General features: G+C 48.7%; 1 protein-coding gene across 1 annotated transcript in view; it reads right to left on the reverse strand.

The window, feature by feature from the left end:
* SPEF2 (sperm flagellar 2) overlaps window positions 1-13332 on the reverse strand; it is a 159593-nt gene that overhangs the window by 58160 nt on the left and 88101 nt on the right. The window contains exons 20-23 of the mRNA XM_069745962.1: window positions 9337-9411; window positions 7823-7968; window positions 7073-7200; window positions 6680-6818 (exon numbers count right to left, since the gene is read on the reverse strand). Of these exons, the coding sequence (XP_069602063.1) occupies window positions 6680-6818; window positions 7073-7200; window positions 7823-7968; window positions 9337-9411 (488 nt within the window). The remainder of the gene's footprint in view (window positions 1-6679; window positions 6819-7072; window positions 7201-7822; window positions 7969-9336; window positions 9412-13332) is intronic.

Below are 13332 nucleotides of genomic sequence, written 5' to 3' on the forward strand. Positions count from 1 at the left end.
CACTAGGGGGAGCTCCCTGTATACAGAGATACATGATAAGATCCTGTCTGCAGCCACCACTAGGGGGAGCTCCCTGTATACAGAGATACATGATAAGATTCTGTCTGCAGCCACCACTAGGGGGAGCTCCCTGTATACAGAGATACATGATAAGATTCTGTCTGCAGTCACCACTAGAGGGAGCTCTCTGTATACAGAGATACATGATAAGATCCTGTCTGCAGCCACCACTAGGGGGAGCTCCCTGTATACAGATACATGATAAGATCCTGTCTGCAGTCACCACTAGGGGGAGCTCCCTGTATACAGAGATACATGATAAGATTCTGTCTGCAGTCACCACTAGAGGGAGCTCCCTGTATACAGAGATACATGATAAGATCCTGTCTGCAGTCACCACTAGGGGGAGCTCCCTGTATACAGAGATACATGATAAGATCCTGTCTGCAGCCACCACTAGGGCTCCCTGTATACAGAGATACATGATAAGATTCTGTCTGCAGCCACCACTAGGGGGAGCTCCCTGTATACAGAGATACATGATAAGACCCTGTCTGCAGCCACCACTAGGGGGAGCTTCCTGTATACAGAGATACATGATAAGATCCTGTCTGCAGCCACCACTAGGGGGAGCTCCCTGTATAGAGATACATGATAAGATCCTGTTTGCAGTCACCACTAGGGGCAGCTCCCTGTATACAGAGATACATGATAAGATCCTGTCTGCAGTCACCACTAGGGGGAGCTCCTTGTATACAGAGATACATGATAAGATCCTGTCTACAGGCACCACTAGGGGGAGCTCCCTCTATACAGAGATACATGATAAGATCCTGTCTGCAGCCACAAATAGGGGGAGCTCCCTGTATACAGAGATACATGATAAGATTCTGTCTGCAGTCACCACTAGGGGGAGCTCCCTGTATACAGAGATACATGATAAGATCCTGTCTGCAGCCACCACTAGGGGGAGCTCCCTGTATACAGAGATACATGATAAGAGTCTCTCTGCAGCCACCACTAGGGGGAGCTCCCTGTATACAGAGATACATGATAAGATCCTGTCTGCAGCCACCACTAGGGGGAGCTCCCTGTATACAGAGATACATGATAAGATCCTGTCTGCAGTCACCACTAGGGGGAGCTCCCTGTATACAGAGATATATGATAAGAGTCTGTCTGCAGCCACCACTAGGGGGAGCTCCCTGTATACAGAGATACATGATAAGATTCTGTCTGCAGCCACCACTAGGGGGAGCTCCCTGTATACAGAGATACATGATAAGATCCTGTCTGCAGCCACCACTAGGGGGAGCTCCCTGTATACAGAGATACATGATAAGATTCTGTCTGCAGCCACCACTAGGGGGAGCTCCCTATATACAGAGATACATGATAAGATCCTGCCTGCAGTCACCACTAGGGGGAGCTCCCTGTATACAGAGATACATGATAAGATCCTGTCTGCAGTCACCACTAGGGGGAGCTCCCTGTATACAGAGATACATGATAATATCCTGTCTGCAGCCACCACTAGGGGGAGCTCCCTGTATAGAGATACATGATAAGATCCTGTCTGCAGCCACCACTAGGGGGAGCTCCCTGTATACAGAGATACATGATAATATCCTGTCTGCAGCCACCACTAGGGGGAGCTCCCTGTATACAGAGATACATGATAAGATCCTGTCTGCAGACACCACTAGGGGGAGCTCCCTGTATACAGAGATACATGATAAGATCCTGTCTGCAGACACCACTAGGAGGAGCTCCCTGTATACAGAGATACATGATAAGATCCTGTCTGCAGTCACCACTAGGGGGAGCTCCCTGTATACAGAGATACATGATAAGATCCTGTCTGCAGCCACCACTAGGGAGAGCTCCCTGTATACAGAGATACATAAGATCCTGTCTGCAGCCACCACTAGGGAGAGCTCCCTGTATACAGAGATACATAAGGTCCTGTCTGCAGTCACCACTAGGGGGAGCTCCCTGTATACAGAGATACATGATAAGATCCTGTCTGCAGCCACCACTAGGGGGAGCTCTCTGTATACAGAGATACGTGATAAGATCCTGTCTGCAGCCACCACTAGGGGGAGCTCCCTGTATACAGAGATACATGATAAGATCCTGTCTGCAGCCACCACTAGGGGGAGCTCTCTGTATACAGAGATACATGATAAGATCCTGTCTGCAGCCACCACTAGGGGGAGCTCCCTGTATACAGATATACATGATAAGATCCTGTCTGCAGCCACCACTAGAGGGAGCTCCCTGTATACAGAGATACATGATAAGATTCTGTCTGCAGTCACCACTAGGGGGAGCTCCCTGTATACAGAGATACATGATAAGATCCCGTCTGCAGCCAACACTAGGGGGAGCTCACTGTATACAGAGATACATAAGATCCTGTCTGCAGCCACCACTAGGGGGAGCTCCCTGTATACAGAGATACATGATAAGATTCTGTCTGCAGTCACCACTAGGGGGAGCTCCCTGTATACAGAGATACATGATAAGATCCCGTCTGCAGCCATCACTAGGGGGAGCTCCCTGTATACAGAGATACATGATAAGATCCCGTCTGCAGTCACCACTAGGGGGAGCTCCCTGTATACAGAGATACATGATAAGATCCTGTCTGCAGACACCACTAGGAGGAGCTCCCTGTATACAGAAACATGATAAGATCCTGTCTGCAGCCACCACTAGGGGGAGCTCCTTGTATACAGAGATACATGATAAGATCCTGTCTGCAGCCACCACTAGGGGGAGCTCTCTGTATACAGAGATACATGATAAGATTCTGTCTGCAGTCACCACTAGGGGGAGCTCCCTGTATACAGAGATACATGATAAGATTCTGTCTGCAGCCACCACTAGGGGGAGCTCCCTGTATACAGAGATACATGATAAGATCCTATCTGCAGCCACCACTAAGATCACAAGTTGCCATGTTGTGGATATTTAAAACGGATGGAAAATGCAATGTGTTAAACCCTCCAATGTGCAGATACCCTGCAATTCTCACGTACCCTCCAATGTGCACATACCCTGCAATTTTTACGTCCCCCCAATGCTCACGAACCCTCCAATACTCACATACCCTCCAATGCTCACGTACCCTCCAAATACTCACGTACCCTCCAAATACTCACGTACCCTCCAATGCTCACATACCCTCCAATGCTCACATACCCCCCAATGCTCACGTACTCTCCAATGCTCACGTACCCTCCAAATACTCACGTACCCTCCAATGCTCACGTACCCTCCAATGCTCACGTACCCTCCAAATACTCGCACACCCTCCAATGCTCACATACCCTCCAATGCTCACGTACTCTCCAATGCTCACGTACCCTCCAATGCTCGCATACCCTCCAAATACTCACGTACCCTCCAATGTTCACGAACCCTCCATTGTTCACGTATCCTCCAATGTTCACGTACCCTCCAATGCTCACGTACCCTCCAATTCTCACCTACCATCCAATACTCACGTACCCTCCAATGCTCACGTACCCTCCAATGCTCACGTACCCTCCAATGCTCACATACCCTCCAAATACTCACATACCCTCCAAATACTCACGTACCCTCCAATGCTCACGTACCCTCCAATGCTGACGTACCCTCCAAATACTCACGTACCCTCCAATGCTCACGTACCCTCCAATTCTCACCTACCATCCAATACTCACGTACCCTCCAATGCTCACGTACCCTCCAATGCTCACATACCCTCCAAATACTCACATACCCTCCAAATACTCACGTACCCTCCAATGCTCACATATCCTCCAATGCTGACGTACCCTCCAAATACTCACGTACCCTCCAATGCTCACGTACACTCCAATGCTCACGTACCCTCCAATGCTAACGTACCCTCCAAATACTCACGTACCCTCCAATGCTCACGTACCCTCCAATGCTCAAATATCCTCCAATGCTGACGTACCCTCCAAATACTCACGTACCCTCCAATGCTCACGTACCCTCCAATGCTCACGTACCCTCCAATGTTCACGTACCCTCCAATGTTCACATACCCTCCAAATACTCACATACCCTCCAATGCTTACGTACCCTCCGATGCTCACATACCCTCCAATGCTCATGTACCCTCCAATGCTCATGCACCCTCCAATGCTCACGTACCCTCCAATGCTCACATACCCTCCAAATACTCACGTACCCTCCAAATACTCACGTACCCTCCAATGTTCACGTACCCTCCAATGCTCAGGTACCCTCTAATGCTCACTGTAACGGGGTCTACTGTGCTGGAGTACCTCTTTCAGCACCCCTCGTGTTTCAGGAGGTCCACTCTGCTTTTGCTAGATTCTGAATGAAGGACGCTGGCAGGAATTTCTTGATTACATGAGAGCATATAAAAGCTGACTGTTTCTCCACGTATTTCCAGTCTAAAAACACCCTTTATTTACAGCACACATAATATATAACACAGATACACAGGGCAGGCCAATAGGAAAACAGCAGGCCAGAGATACATTACAATAGCCGCAGGGGGTCGGAGCCTGCCGATATTTACTGTGGGAATTACAAGGGTGGGGGGAGGTCAGAAAGAGAATATCTTGTCCAGGGGCGCAGCCTGTGGACTGATGCATTTCACATGGAAACTATTATACATACATATACTGCATAACATTCCTGGTGCTGGGGGGTTCTGTAACACTCACATACCCTCCAAATACTCACGTACCCTCCAATGTTCACGTACCCTCCAATGCTCACGTACCCTCCAATGTTCATATACCCTCCAATGCTCACGTACCCTCCAATGCTCACGTACCCTCCAATGCTCACATACCCTCCAATGCTCACATAGCCTCCAATGATCAAGTACCCTCAAATGCTCATGTACCCTCCAATGCTCATGAACCCTCCAATGTTCACATATCCTCCAATGCTCACATACCCTCCAATGCTCACGTACCCTCCAATGCTCACGTACCCTCCAATGCTCACGTACCCTCCAATGCTGACGTACCCTCCAATGCTCACGTACCCTCCAATGTTCACATACCCTCCAATGCTCAGGTATCCTCCAATGCTCACGTACCCTCCAATGCTCACGTACCCTCCAATGCTCACGTACCCTCCAATGCTCACGTACCCTCCAATTCTCACCTACCATCCAATACTCACGTACCCTCCAATGCTCACGTACCCTCCAATGCTCACGTACCCTCCAATGCTCACATACCCTCCAAATACTCACATACCCTCCAAATACTCACGTACCCTCCAATGCTCACGTACCCTCCAATGCTGACGTACCCTCCAAATACTCACGTACCCTCCAATGCTCACGTACCCTCCAATTCTCACCTACCATCCAATACTCACGTACCCTCCAATGCTCACGTACCCTCCAATGCTCACATACCCTCCAAATACTCACATACCCTCCAAATACTCACGTACCCTCCAATGCTCACATATCCTCCAATGCTGACGTACCCTCCAAATACTCACGTACCCTCCAATGCTCACGTACACTCCAATGCTCACGTACCCTCCAATGCTAACGTACCCTCCAAATACTCACGTACCCTCCAATGCTCACGTACCCTCCAATGCTCAAATATCCTCCAATGCTGACGTACCCTCCAAATACTCACGTACCCTCCAATGCTCACGTACCCTCCAATGCTCACGTACCCTCCAATGTTCACATACCCTCCAATGTTCACATACCCTCCAAATACTCACATACCCTCCAATGCTTACGTACCCTCCGATGCTCACATACCCTCCAATGCTCATGTACCCTCCAATGCTCATGCACCCTCCAATGCTCACGTACCCTCCAATGCTCACATACCCTCCAAATACTCACGTACCCTCCAAATACTCACGTACCCTCCAATGTTCACGTACCCTCCGATGCTCAGGTACCCTCTAATGCTCACTGTAACGGGGTCTACTGTGCTGGAGTACCTCTTTCAGCACCCCTCGTGTTTCAGGAGGTCCACTCTGCTTTTGCTAGATTCTGAATGAAGGACGCTGGCAGGAATTTCTTGATTACATGAGAGCATATAAAAGCTGACTGTTTCTCCACGTATTTCCAGTCTAAAAACACCCTTTATTTACAGCACACAGAATATATAACACAGATACACAGGGCAGGCCAATAGGAAAACAGCAGGCCAGAGATACATTACAATAGCCGCAGGGGGTCGGAGCCTGCCGATATTTACTGTGGGAATTACAAGGGTGGGGGGAGGTCAGAAAGAGAATATCTTGTCCAGGGGCGCAGCCTGTGGACTGATGCATTTCACATGGAAACTATTATACATACATATACTGCATAACATTCTTGGTGCTGGGGGGTTCTGTAACACTCACATACCCTCCAAATACTCACGTACCCTCCAATGTTCACGTACCCTCCAATGCTCACGTACCCTCCAATGTTCATATACCCTCCAATGCTCATGAACCCTCCAATGTTCACATACCCTCCAATGCTCACGTACCCTCCAATGCTCACGTACCCTCCAATGCTCACGTACCCTCCAATGCTCACGTACCCTCCAATGCTCACGTACCCTCTAATTCTCACGTACCCTCCAATGGGCATGTACCCTCCAATAGCCCCAGAGATAACATCACCGCGTCCTCACTACCTGCCACCTACATCCACTCTCTGGTGTAACTCGGCTTTCGTCTCCTCGTCCTCCCTCATATCCTCAGCGATGCAGTTGACATCGTTCTGCCACTGAGACACGAACTCCTGCTTGTGGTCCGGCCGCCCCAGGAAATCCTTATATCTGTTCCTGTACAGAAACATTACAGTGATGAGACAGAGGTGGTCGTACACAAGGAAAATGGGCATCGTACTACCCAGGGCGGCACTAATCTTCTGTATTAGGATGTCTTATCAGAGCCATGATGGGGGGAATTCAATAGCCCCAAACACTGGGTAGTAGCTGGAGCTTATGGACCCCTCAGTCGTGAGCAATTAGGGGGGCACTTACTTTAGAGTGAACTTAATTCATTGTGATTTTTGGGTGTAAAAACCAACCCATACCGGATATTATAGAGGTGATGGATCATTTCGAGCCGCTCGTGTCTCAGACTCCGCAGTCCGACCTTCATGTGGCTCTCATAGGTGTTTTCTATGGCCTCCCAGTATGGCACCAGGTATTCTGGAACCTCCTGTGCAACAGAAATCAGCAACGGGAGTTATATTTTATAACATTTTATAATAATAATAATCTTTATTTTTTTTATATATATATATTAATGTATTATTATGTTACACTGTGCACTGCATTATATTTACTACAATTTACACTGTTCCATATTAATTTATTACGTCACATTTTATACTCCTGGTCCCTTATAAATAGAATCTGTAACTTGCCATAAATATGTAATTATTACCCGGTGTAAATGCCGCTGTTCTCCTGAATCTGGCGATGTTTTTCTTTTGCTCCTGCGCCTCTCCGTTCCCGAGATATGGTCTCTTTTTCCATGTCAACTCTTGTTAGTCAACTGGGCGTAGTCCACCCGCAAAGAAGCATTTTAGAACACACCCACTTAGCAAAACCCCTCCCCCATCCTTAGATTTATATACACAGTGACAATGGGATCATATCTCAGGACTGGAGAGGCGCAGGAACAAAAGAAAAACATCGCCGGATTCAGGAGAACAGCGGCATTTACACCAGGTGAAAAAAATATGTATTTATAGCAAGCGACAGGTCCCCTTTAAATAGCTGATTTTCTGAGACATGTCAAGTGCCTAGATGTTCCCTGACTGTTCACACTTACGTACCTGTGGAAGAGGCTCGTCCACATACACCCACTCCAGTGACCCTGGCACTACTGGAGGAGGACCGTCAGATGGTGGAGGAGTGGGCGGCTCTGGTGTAGCTGGAGCAGATTTAGTCTTTTTGCCCGGAGATCGACCTCTCGGAGATCCTTATGGATGTAGAATAAAAAGTCAGTACAGAAGACAGAGTGATTCATAGCTCCGACATCGCCCAGAGCGGAACAGCCCATCTCAGTTCTATGTGTAGCAGCCCCTGCCGGGTGCTGCAGATCAGCTCCTATTCTATAGAAGGGCATCTGTTCTACAGCACTACTCTCTCAGTTGTCTATGTAGCAGCCCCTGCCGGGTGCTGCAGATCAGCTCCTATTCTAGAGAAGGGCATCTGTTCTGCAGCACTACTCTCTCAGTTCTATGTGTAGTAGCCCCTGCCGGGTGCTGCAGACCAGCTCCTATTCTAGAGAAGGGCATCTGTTGTGTAGCACTACTCTCTCAGTTCTATGTGTAGCAGCCCCTGTCGGGTGCTGCAGATCAGCTCCTATTCTAGAGAAGGGTATCTGTTCTACAGCACTACTCTCTCAGTTCTATGTGTAGCAGCCCCTGCCGGGTGCTGCAGATCAGCTCCTATTCTAGAGAAGAACATCTGTTCTGCAGCACTACTCTCTCAGTTCTATGTGTAGCAGCCCCTGTCGGGTGCTGCAGTTCAGCTCCTATTCTAGAGAAGAACATCTGTTCTGCAGCACTACTCTCTCAGTTCTCTATGTAGCAGCCCCTGCCAGGTGCTGCAGATCAGCTCCTATTCTAGAGAAGGGCATCTGTTCTGCAGCACTACTCTCTCAGTTCTATGTGTAGCAGACCCTGCCGGGTGCTGTAGATCAGCTCCTATTCTAGAGAAGGGCATCTGTTCTGCAGCACTACTCTCTCAGTTCTATGTGTAGCAGCCCCTGTCGGGTGCTGCAGATCAGCTCCTATTCTAGAGAAGGCCATCTGTTCTGCAGCTCTACTCTCTCAGTTCTATGTGTAGCAGCCCCTGCCGGGGGCTGCAGATCAGCTCCTATTCTAGAGAAGGGCATCTGATCTGCAGCACTACTCTCTCAGTTCTATATGTAGTCGCCCCTGTCGGGTGCTGCAGATCAGCTCCTGAAGGGTATCTGTTCTACAGTACTACTCTCTCAGTTCTATATGTAGCAGCCCCTGCCGGGTGCTGCAGGTCAGCTCCTATTATTGAGAAGGATATCTGTTCTGAAGCAATACTCTCTCAGTTCTATGTGTAGCAGCCCCTGCCGGGTGCTGCAGATCAGCTCCTATTCTTGAGAAGGGTATCTGTTCTACAGCACTACTCTCTCAGTTCTATGTGTAGCAGCCCCTGTCAGGTGTTGCAGATCAGCTCCTATTCTGGAGAAGGCTATCTGTTCTGCAGCACTTGGCAGCAGATGCTACTCTCTTATCCGTCAGATCTGATATTAATGACCCGAGAACCCATTTAAAGGACTTCTGTGCTCATAAAGATCTTTCATTACCTGATTTCAGAGATTTTGGTGCAGAGTCTTTACCCCGAGGACTGTCATTTTTGTCTTTCTTTTCCACAGAATTATCTACGAGGATAAAATAAGAGCAAAATCCACTACAAGTTACATGTCTGTATTCACCCACTGGAGCTTATAACCTAATAATACAGCGGTGGGATGTCTATGATAAAGGTGTCCGGTGTGAGAGTGCTACTTTATTATATCTCAGGAGCCTTAGACTCCACCCACGTCTTAAAGTGAATCCTTGCATTTCATCATCATCATGCCTTTTTTTTTTGCTCATTTATCCTGTGTTGATTACTTTGCCACTTTATCTTTATACTGAGAGAAGCTCTGATTTTCTGATACTTCGAATTCCCCGCTCAGAGAATTAGATTTAATCCTGGTAGTCACCACCAGGGGGAGCTCACTGCACACAATTTATACAGCACAGTATGCAGTGAGCTCCTGAGCTCCCGAGCTCCCTCTAGTGGTGGCAGAATTATATGATTTACTGTGAAATTTGAGCTTTGTATCATTAAAAAAAAAAAATGAACACTATAAAAATATATTCGGCAGCTAATAAGGGGGCATGCGGAAGGTGCTGTCCAGTATATATGTTTTTAATTATGTAAAAAACTAAAATAAAATATAAAAAATATAAAAGAAAAAAAATTATTATATATGTATCTATAGGAGCCCCAGTTACAGGGGAAAAAGCCCCAGTTACAGGGAAAAAAGCCACCGGGAGTTAAGTCATTGGCAGCTAAGACGCAGCAGTCCTGCAGACTCCCATCGATCATATGATCGCCAGGTCCTACAGAAGTATCGGTATGGTGGCTGCTTCTACTCAGCACATAGCGCTCATGTAGCCGGGATAAGAAAGGACAGAAGCTGTAATAAACTGCTGAGTCCGACTGAGTCTGACTGACGAACCTCCTTCACGCAGGAGCTTTGAACCTGGGAATTTACACCGGCACAGAATTAACCCCTTCCAGACTAGGGATTTTTTACTTTCAAGTGCTATGAAATGGCGTCTGTAATTTCGCCATTTACTTTTTTGGGGGTTTTGTTTTTTATGGTGCTCATTGTTGATAGGCATGGAGCGCAGTGAATATTCATTTCTCTTTGGCAGCGGCACATGTGATCGCCCGGCCGCTGCTGGCATCAGAACAAGACACTGCGAAAGAGCGCAGGGGCGGTAAGTAGGAATGTTTTTTGTTTTTTTTAGTGTTTTTCTGATGAGGAGCCATGCATACCAGGATAGGGATGAGGAGCCATGTATACCAGGATAGGGATGAAGAGCCATGCATACCAGGATAGGGATGAGGAGCCATGCGTACCAGGATAGGGATGAGGAGCCATGCGTACCAAGGTAGGGATGAGGAGCCATGCGTACCAGGATAGGGATGAGGAACCATGCGTACCAGGATAGGGATGAGGAGCCATGTATACCAGGATAGGGATGAGGAGCCATGACTACCAGGATAGGGATGAGGAGCCATGTATACCAGGATAGGGATGAGGAGCCATGTATACCAGGATAGGGATGAGGAGCCATGGATACCAGGATAGGGATGAGGAGCCATAGACACAAGGATAGGGATGAGGAGCCATGCATACCAGGATAGGGATGAGGAGCCATGCAGGCCCAGATAGGGATGAGGAGCCATGCGTACCAGGATAGGGATGAGGAGCCATGCATACCAGGATAGGGATGAGGAGCCATGCATACCAGGATAGGGATGAGGAGCCATGCATACCAGGATAGGGATGAGGAGCCATGTATACCAGGATAGGGATGAGGAGCCATGTATACCAGGATAGGGATGAGGAGCCATGTATACCAGGATAGGGATGAGGAGCCATGTATACCAGGATAGGGATGAGGAGCCATGTATACCAGGATAGGGATGAGGAGCCATGTATACCAGGATAGGGATGAGGAGCCATGTATACCAGGATAGGGATGAGGAGCCATGTATACCAGGATAGGGATGAGGAGCCATGTATACCAGGATAGGGATGAGGAGCCATGTATACCAGGATAGGGATGAGGAGCCATGTATACCAGGATAGGGATGAGGAGCCATGTATACCAGGATAGGGATGAGGAGCCATGTATACCAGGATAGGGATGAGGAGCCATACACACTAGGATAGGGATGAGGAGCCATGCATACCAGGATAGGGATGAGGAGCCATGCATACCAGGATAGGGATGAGGAGCCATGCACACCAGGATATGGATGAGGAGCCATGTATACCAGGATAGGGATGAGGAGCCATACACACCAGGATAGGGATGAGGAGCCATGCATACCAGGATAGGGATGAGGAGCCATGCACACCAGGATATGGATGAGGAGCCATGTATACCAGGATAGGGATGAGGAGCCATACACACCAGGATAGGGATGAGGAGCCATGCATACCAGGATAGGGATGAGGAGCCATGCATATGTGGCACCCCTAGGGGTATTTGCCACAAAAATAGTTACTGACAGTAAGTACAAATACTAAAATAGCAAGACTGCACTATCACCTCCGGCCAGAAGGGGGAGCTCCAGAGACTCCCCTTGATCCATTCTGGTCTGAGAGAAGAACTGGCAGTTGGGCTAAGGAGCTGAAAGTGAGAGGTCATACAGTTGAATCTCTAACAGCCCTGTGACTGTTACCAGGCCTAAATCACCGGCCTGAGGAGAAGAGGGATAGAGAAAAAGGACATTGTGAGAACCGGGTAGCATTAAGCACTACCCAGAACAGGCGCAAAGACGGATACCGGATCCGTGGCTGTATTCATTATATATTATATAGCAACCGGAAAAACGTGAGGTGATATCAGCTTCACTAGGGCCGGACGCAGCAACAGACACAGAGTTCAGCGGTACTCCCAGAGGGGGTAAACCGATAAAAGGACTCGGGTTGCCCGTCAAACCAGGACCCGGAGGGGACAGATTGGGCCGGCAGCCAGTTCACATACAGCAGCAGGGCCACACAGAAATTGCGCACAATAAGAGGCGAAGACCCCGGCAGGGTCAAAGTAACTCAGAGTTCCCATACAGACTCCGGTGACAGGACTGGTTGTAAATCCTTTTATGTTAAAGTAAACTGGTTAAACGTTTCAGTGCCTCAGTCTTTCATTTGGACAATAGCCATCTATCCAGGATCGAGATCGTCACCGCTGGGAGAACCTGCTGCTGATCAAGTAAGTGCCTGTCCCCTCATGATACCCCTTACACTGTGCATTGCCTGAGGCCACAGCACCGGGTCAAGCCACCCGTGACATCCCCCTCAAGAGACAGACTCCATTGGTCCGGTGCTGGGTATCCCGGTCTCCTGGGCGTCACAATTGGCGTCACGAACAGGATCTAGCCAGCCCGTATACCGGGTATTGTGTGCCGTGATTGGAGCCCAAAACTGTGAAAACTGGGATGAAAAATCTTGAAAATTGACTTTATTAAAGAAAAATCCATTCCCCATTGAAAACTATTGAAAGTGACTTTTCCCCATTGGTTATAATGGAGTAAAGATGGCCGCCATCCCCTGAGGTAATCACTTCATAACCGTTAGGCACGAGACTGTTAATTGAGCTACGCCATCACCTGAGCCCCAGTCTAACTGAAAAACTTCAGAATCCGCCATTACAGAGCGCGGTGGGCGGGAGCAGCAGGGGGCGTGTCATTGTGGGCGGCACCAAGCTGAGCGCTCTGACGTCAGAGCAAGGGGAAAATCGATCCTGCTGCACAGCGGAACGAATCTACACTATCCCGACGGAAGCGGAGGACCGGAAGGGTCCAGATTAACTAAGGGGGCACAGTATGTCGCAGCACGGAGACGCCGCAGCACCCGGCGACGCTAATGCAGCTGAAAGACAGAGTGTCGATAGAGAGTCCGGTAGCGCAGCGGTGCAAGGAGTGGCGCCCATCATGCCGGTGCTGATGCCATATACCCCGGGTGGCCCATGGCTTCCAATGTATGAAGGTGAGCCTAATACCCTTGACGATT

This window comes from Ranitomeya imitator, chromosome 1 (genome assembly GCF_032444005.1).
Source record: "Ranitomeya imitator isolate aRanImi1 chromosome 1, aRanImi1.pri, whole genome shotgun sequence".
Taxonomy (NCBI): Eukaryota; Metazoa; Chordata; class Amphibia; order Anura; family Dendrobatidae; genus Ranitomeya; species Ranitomeya imitator.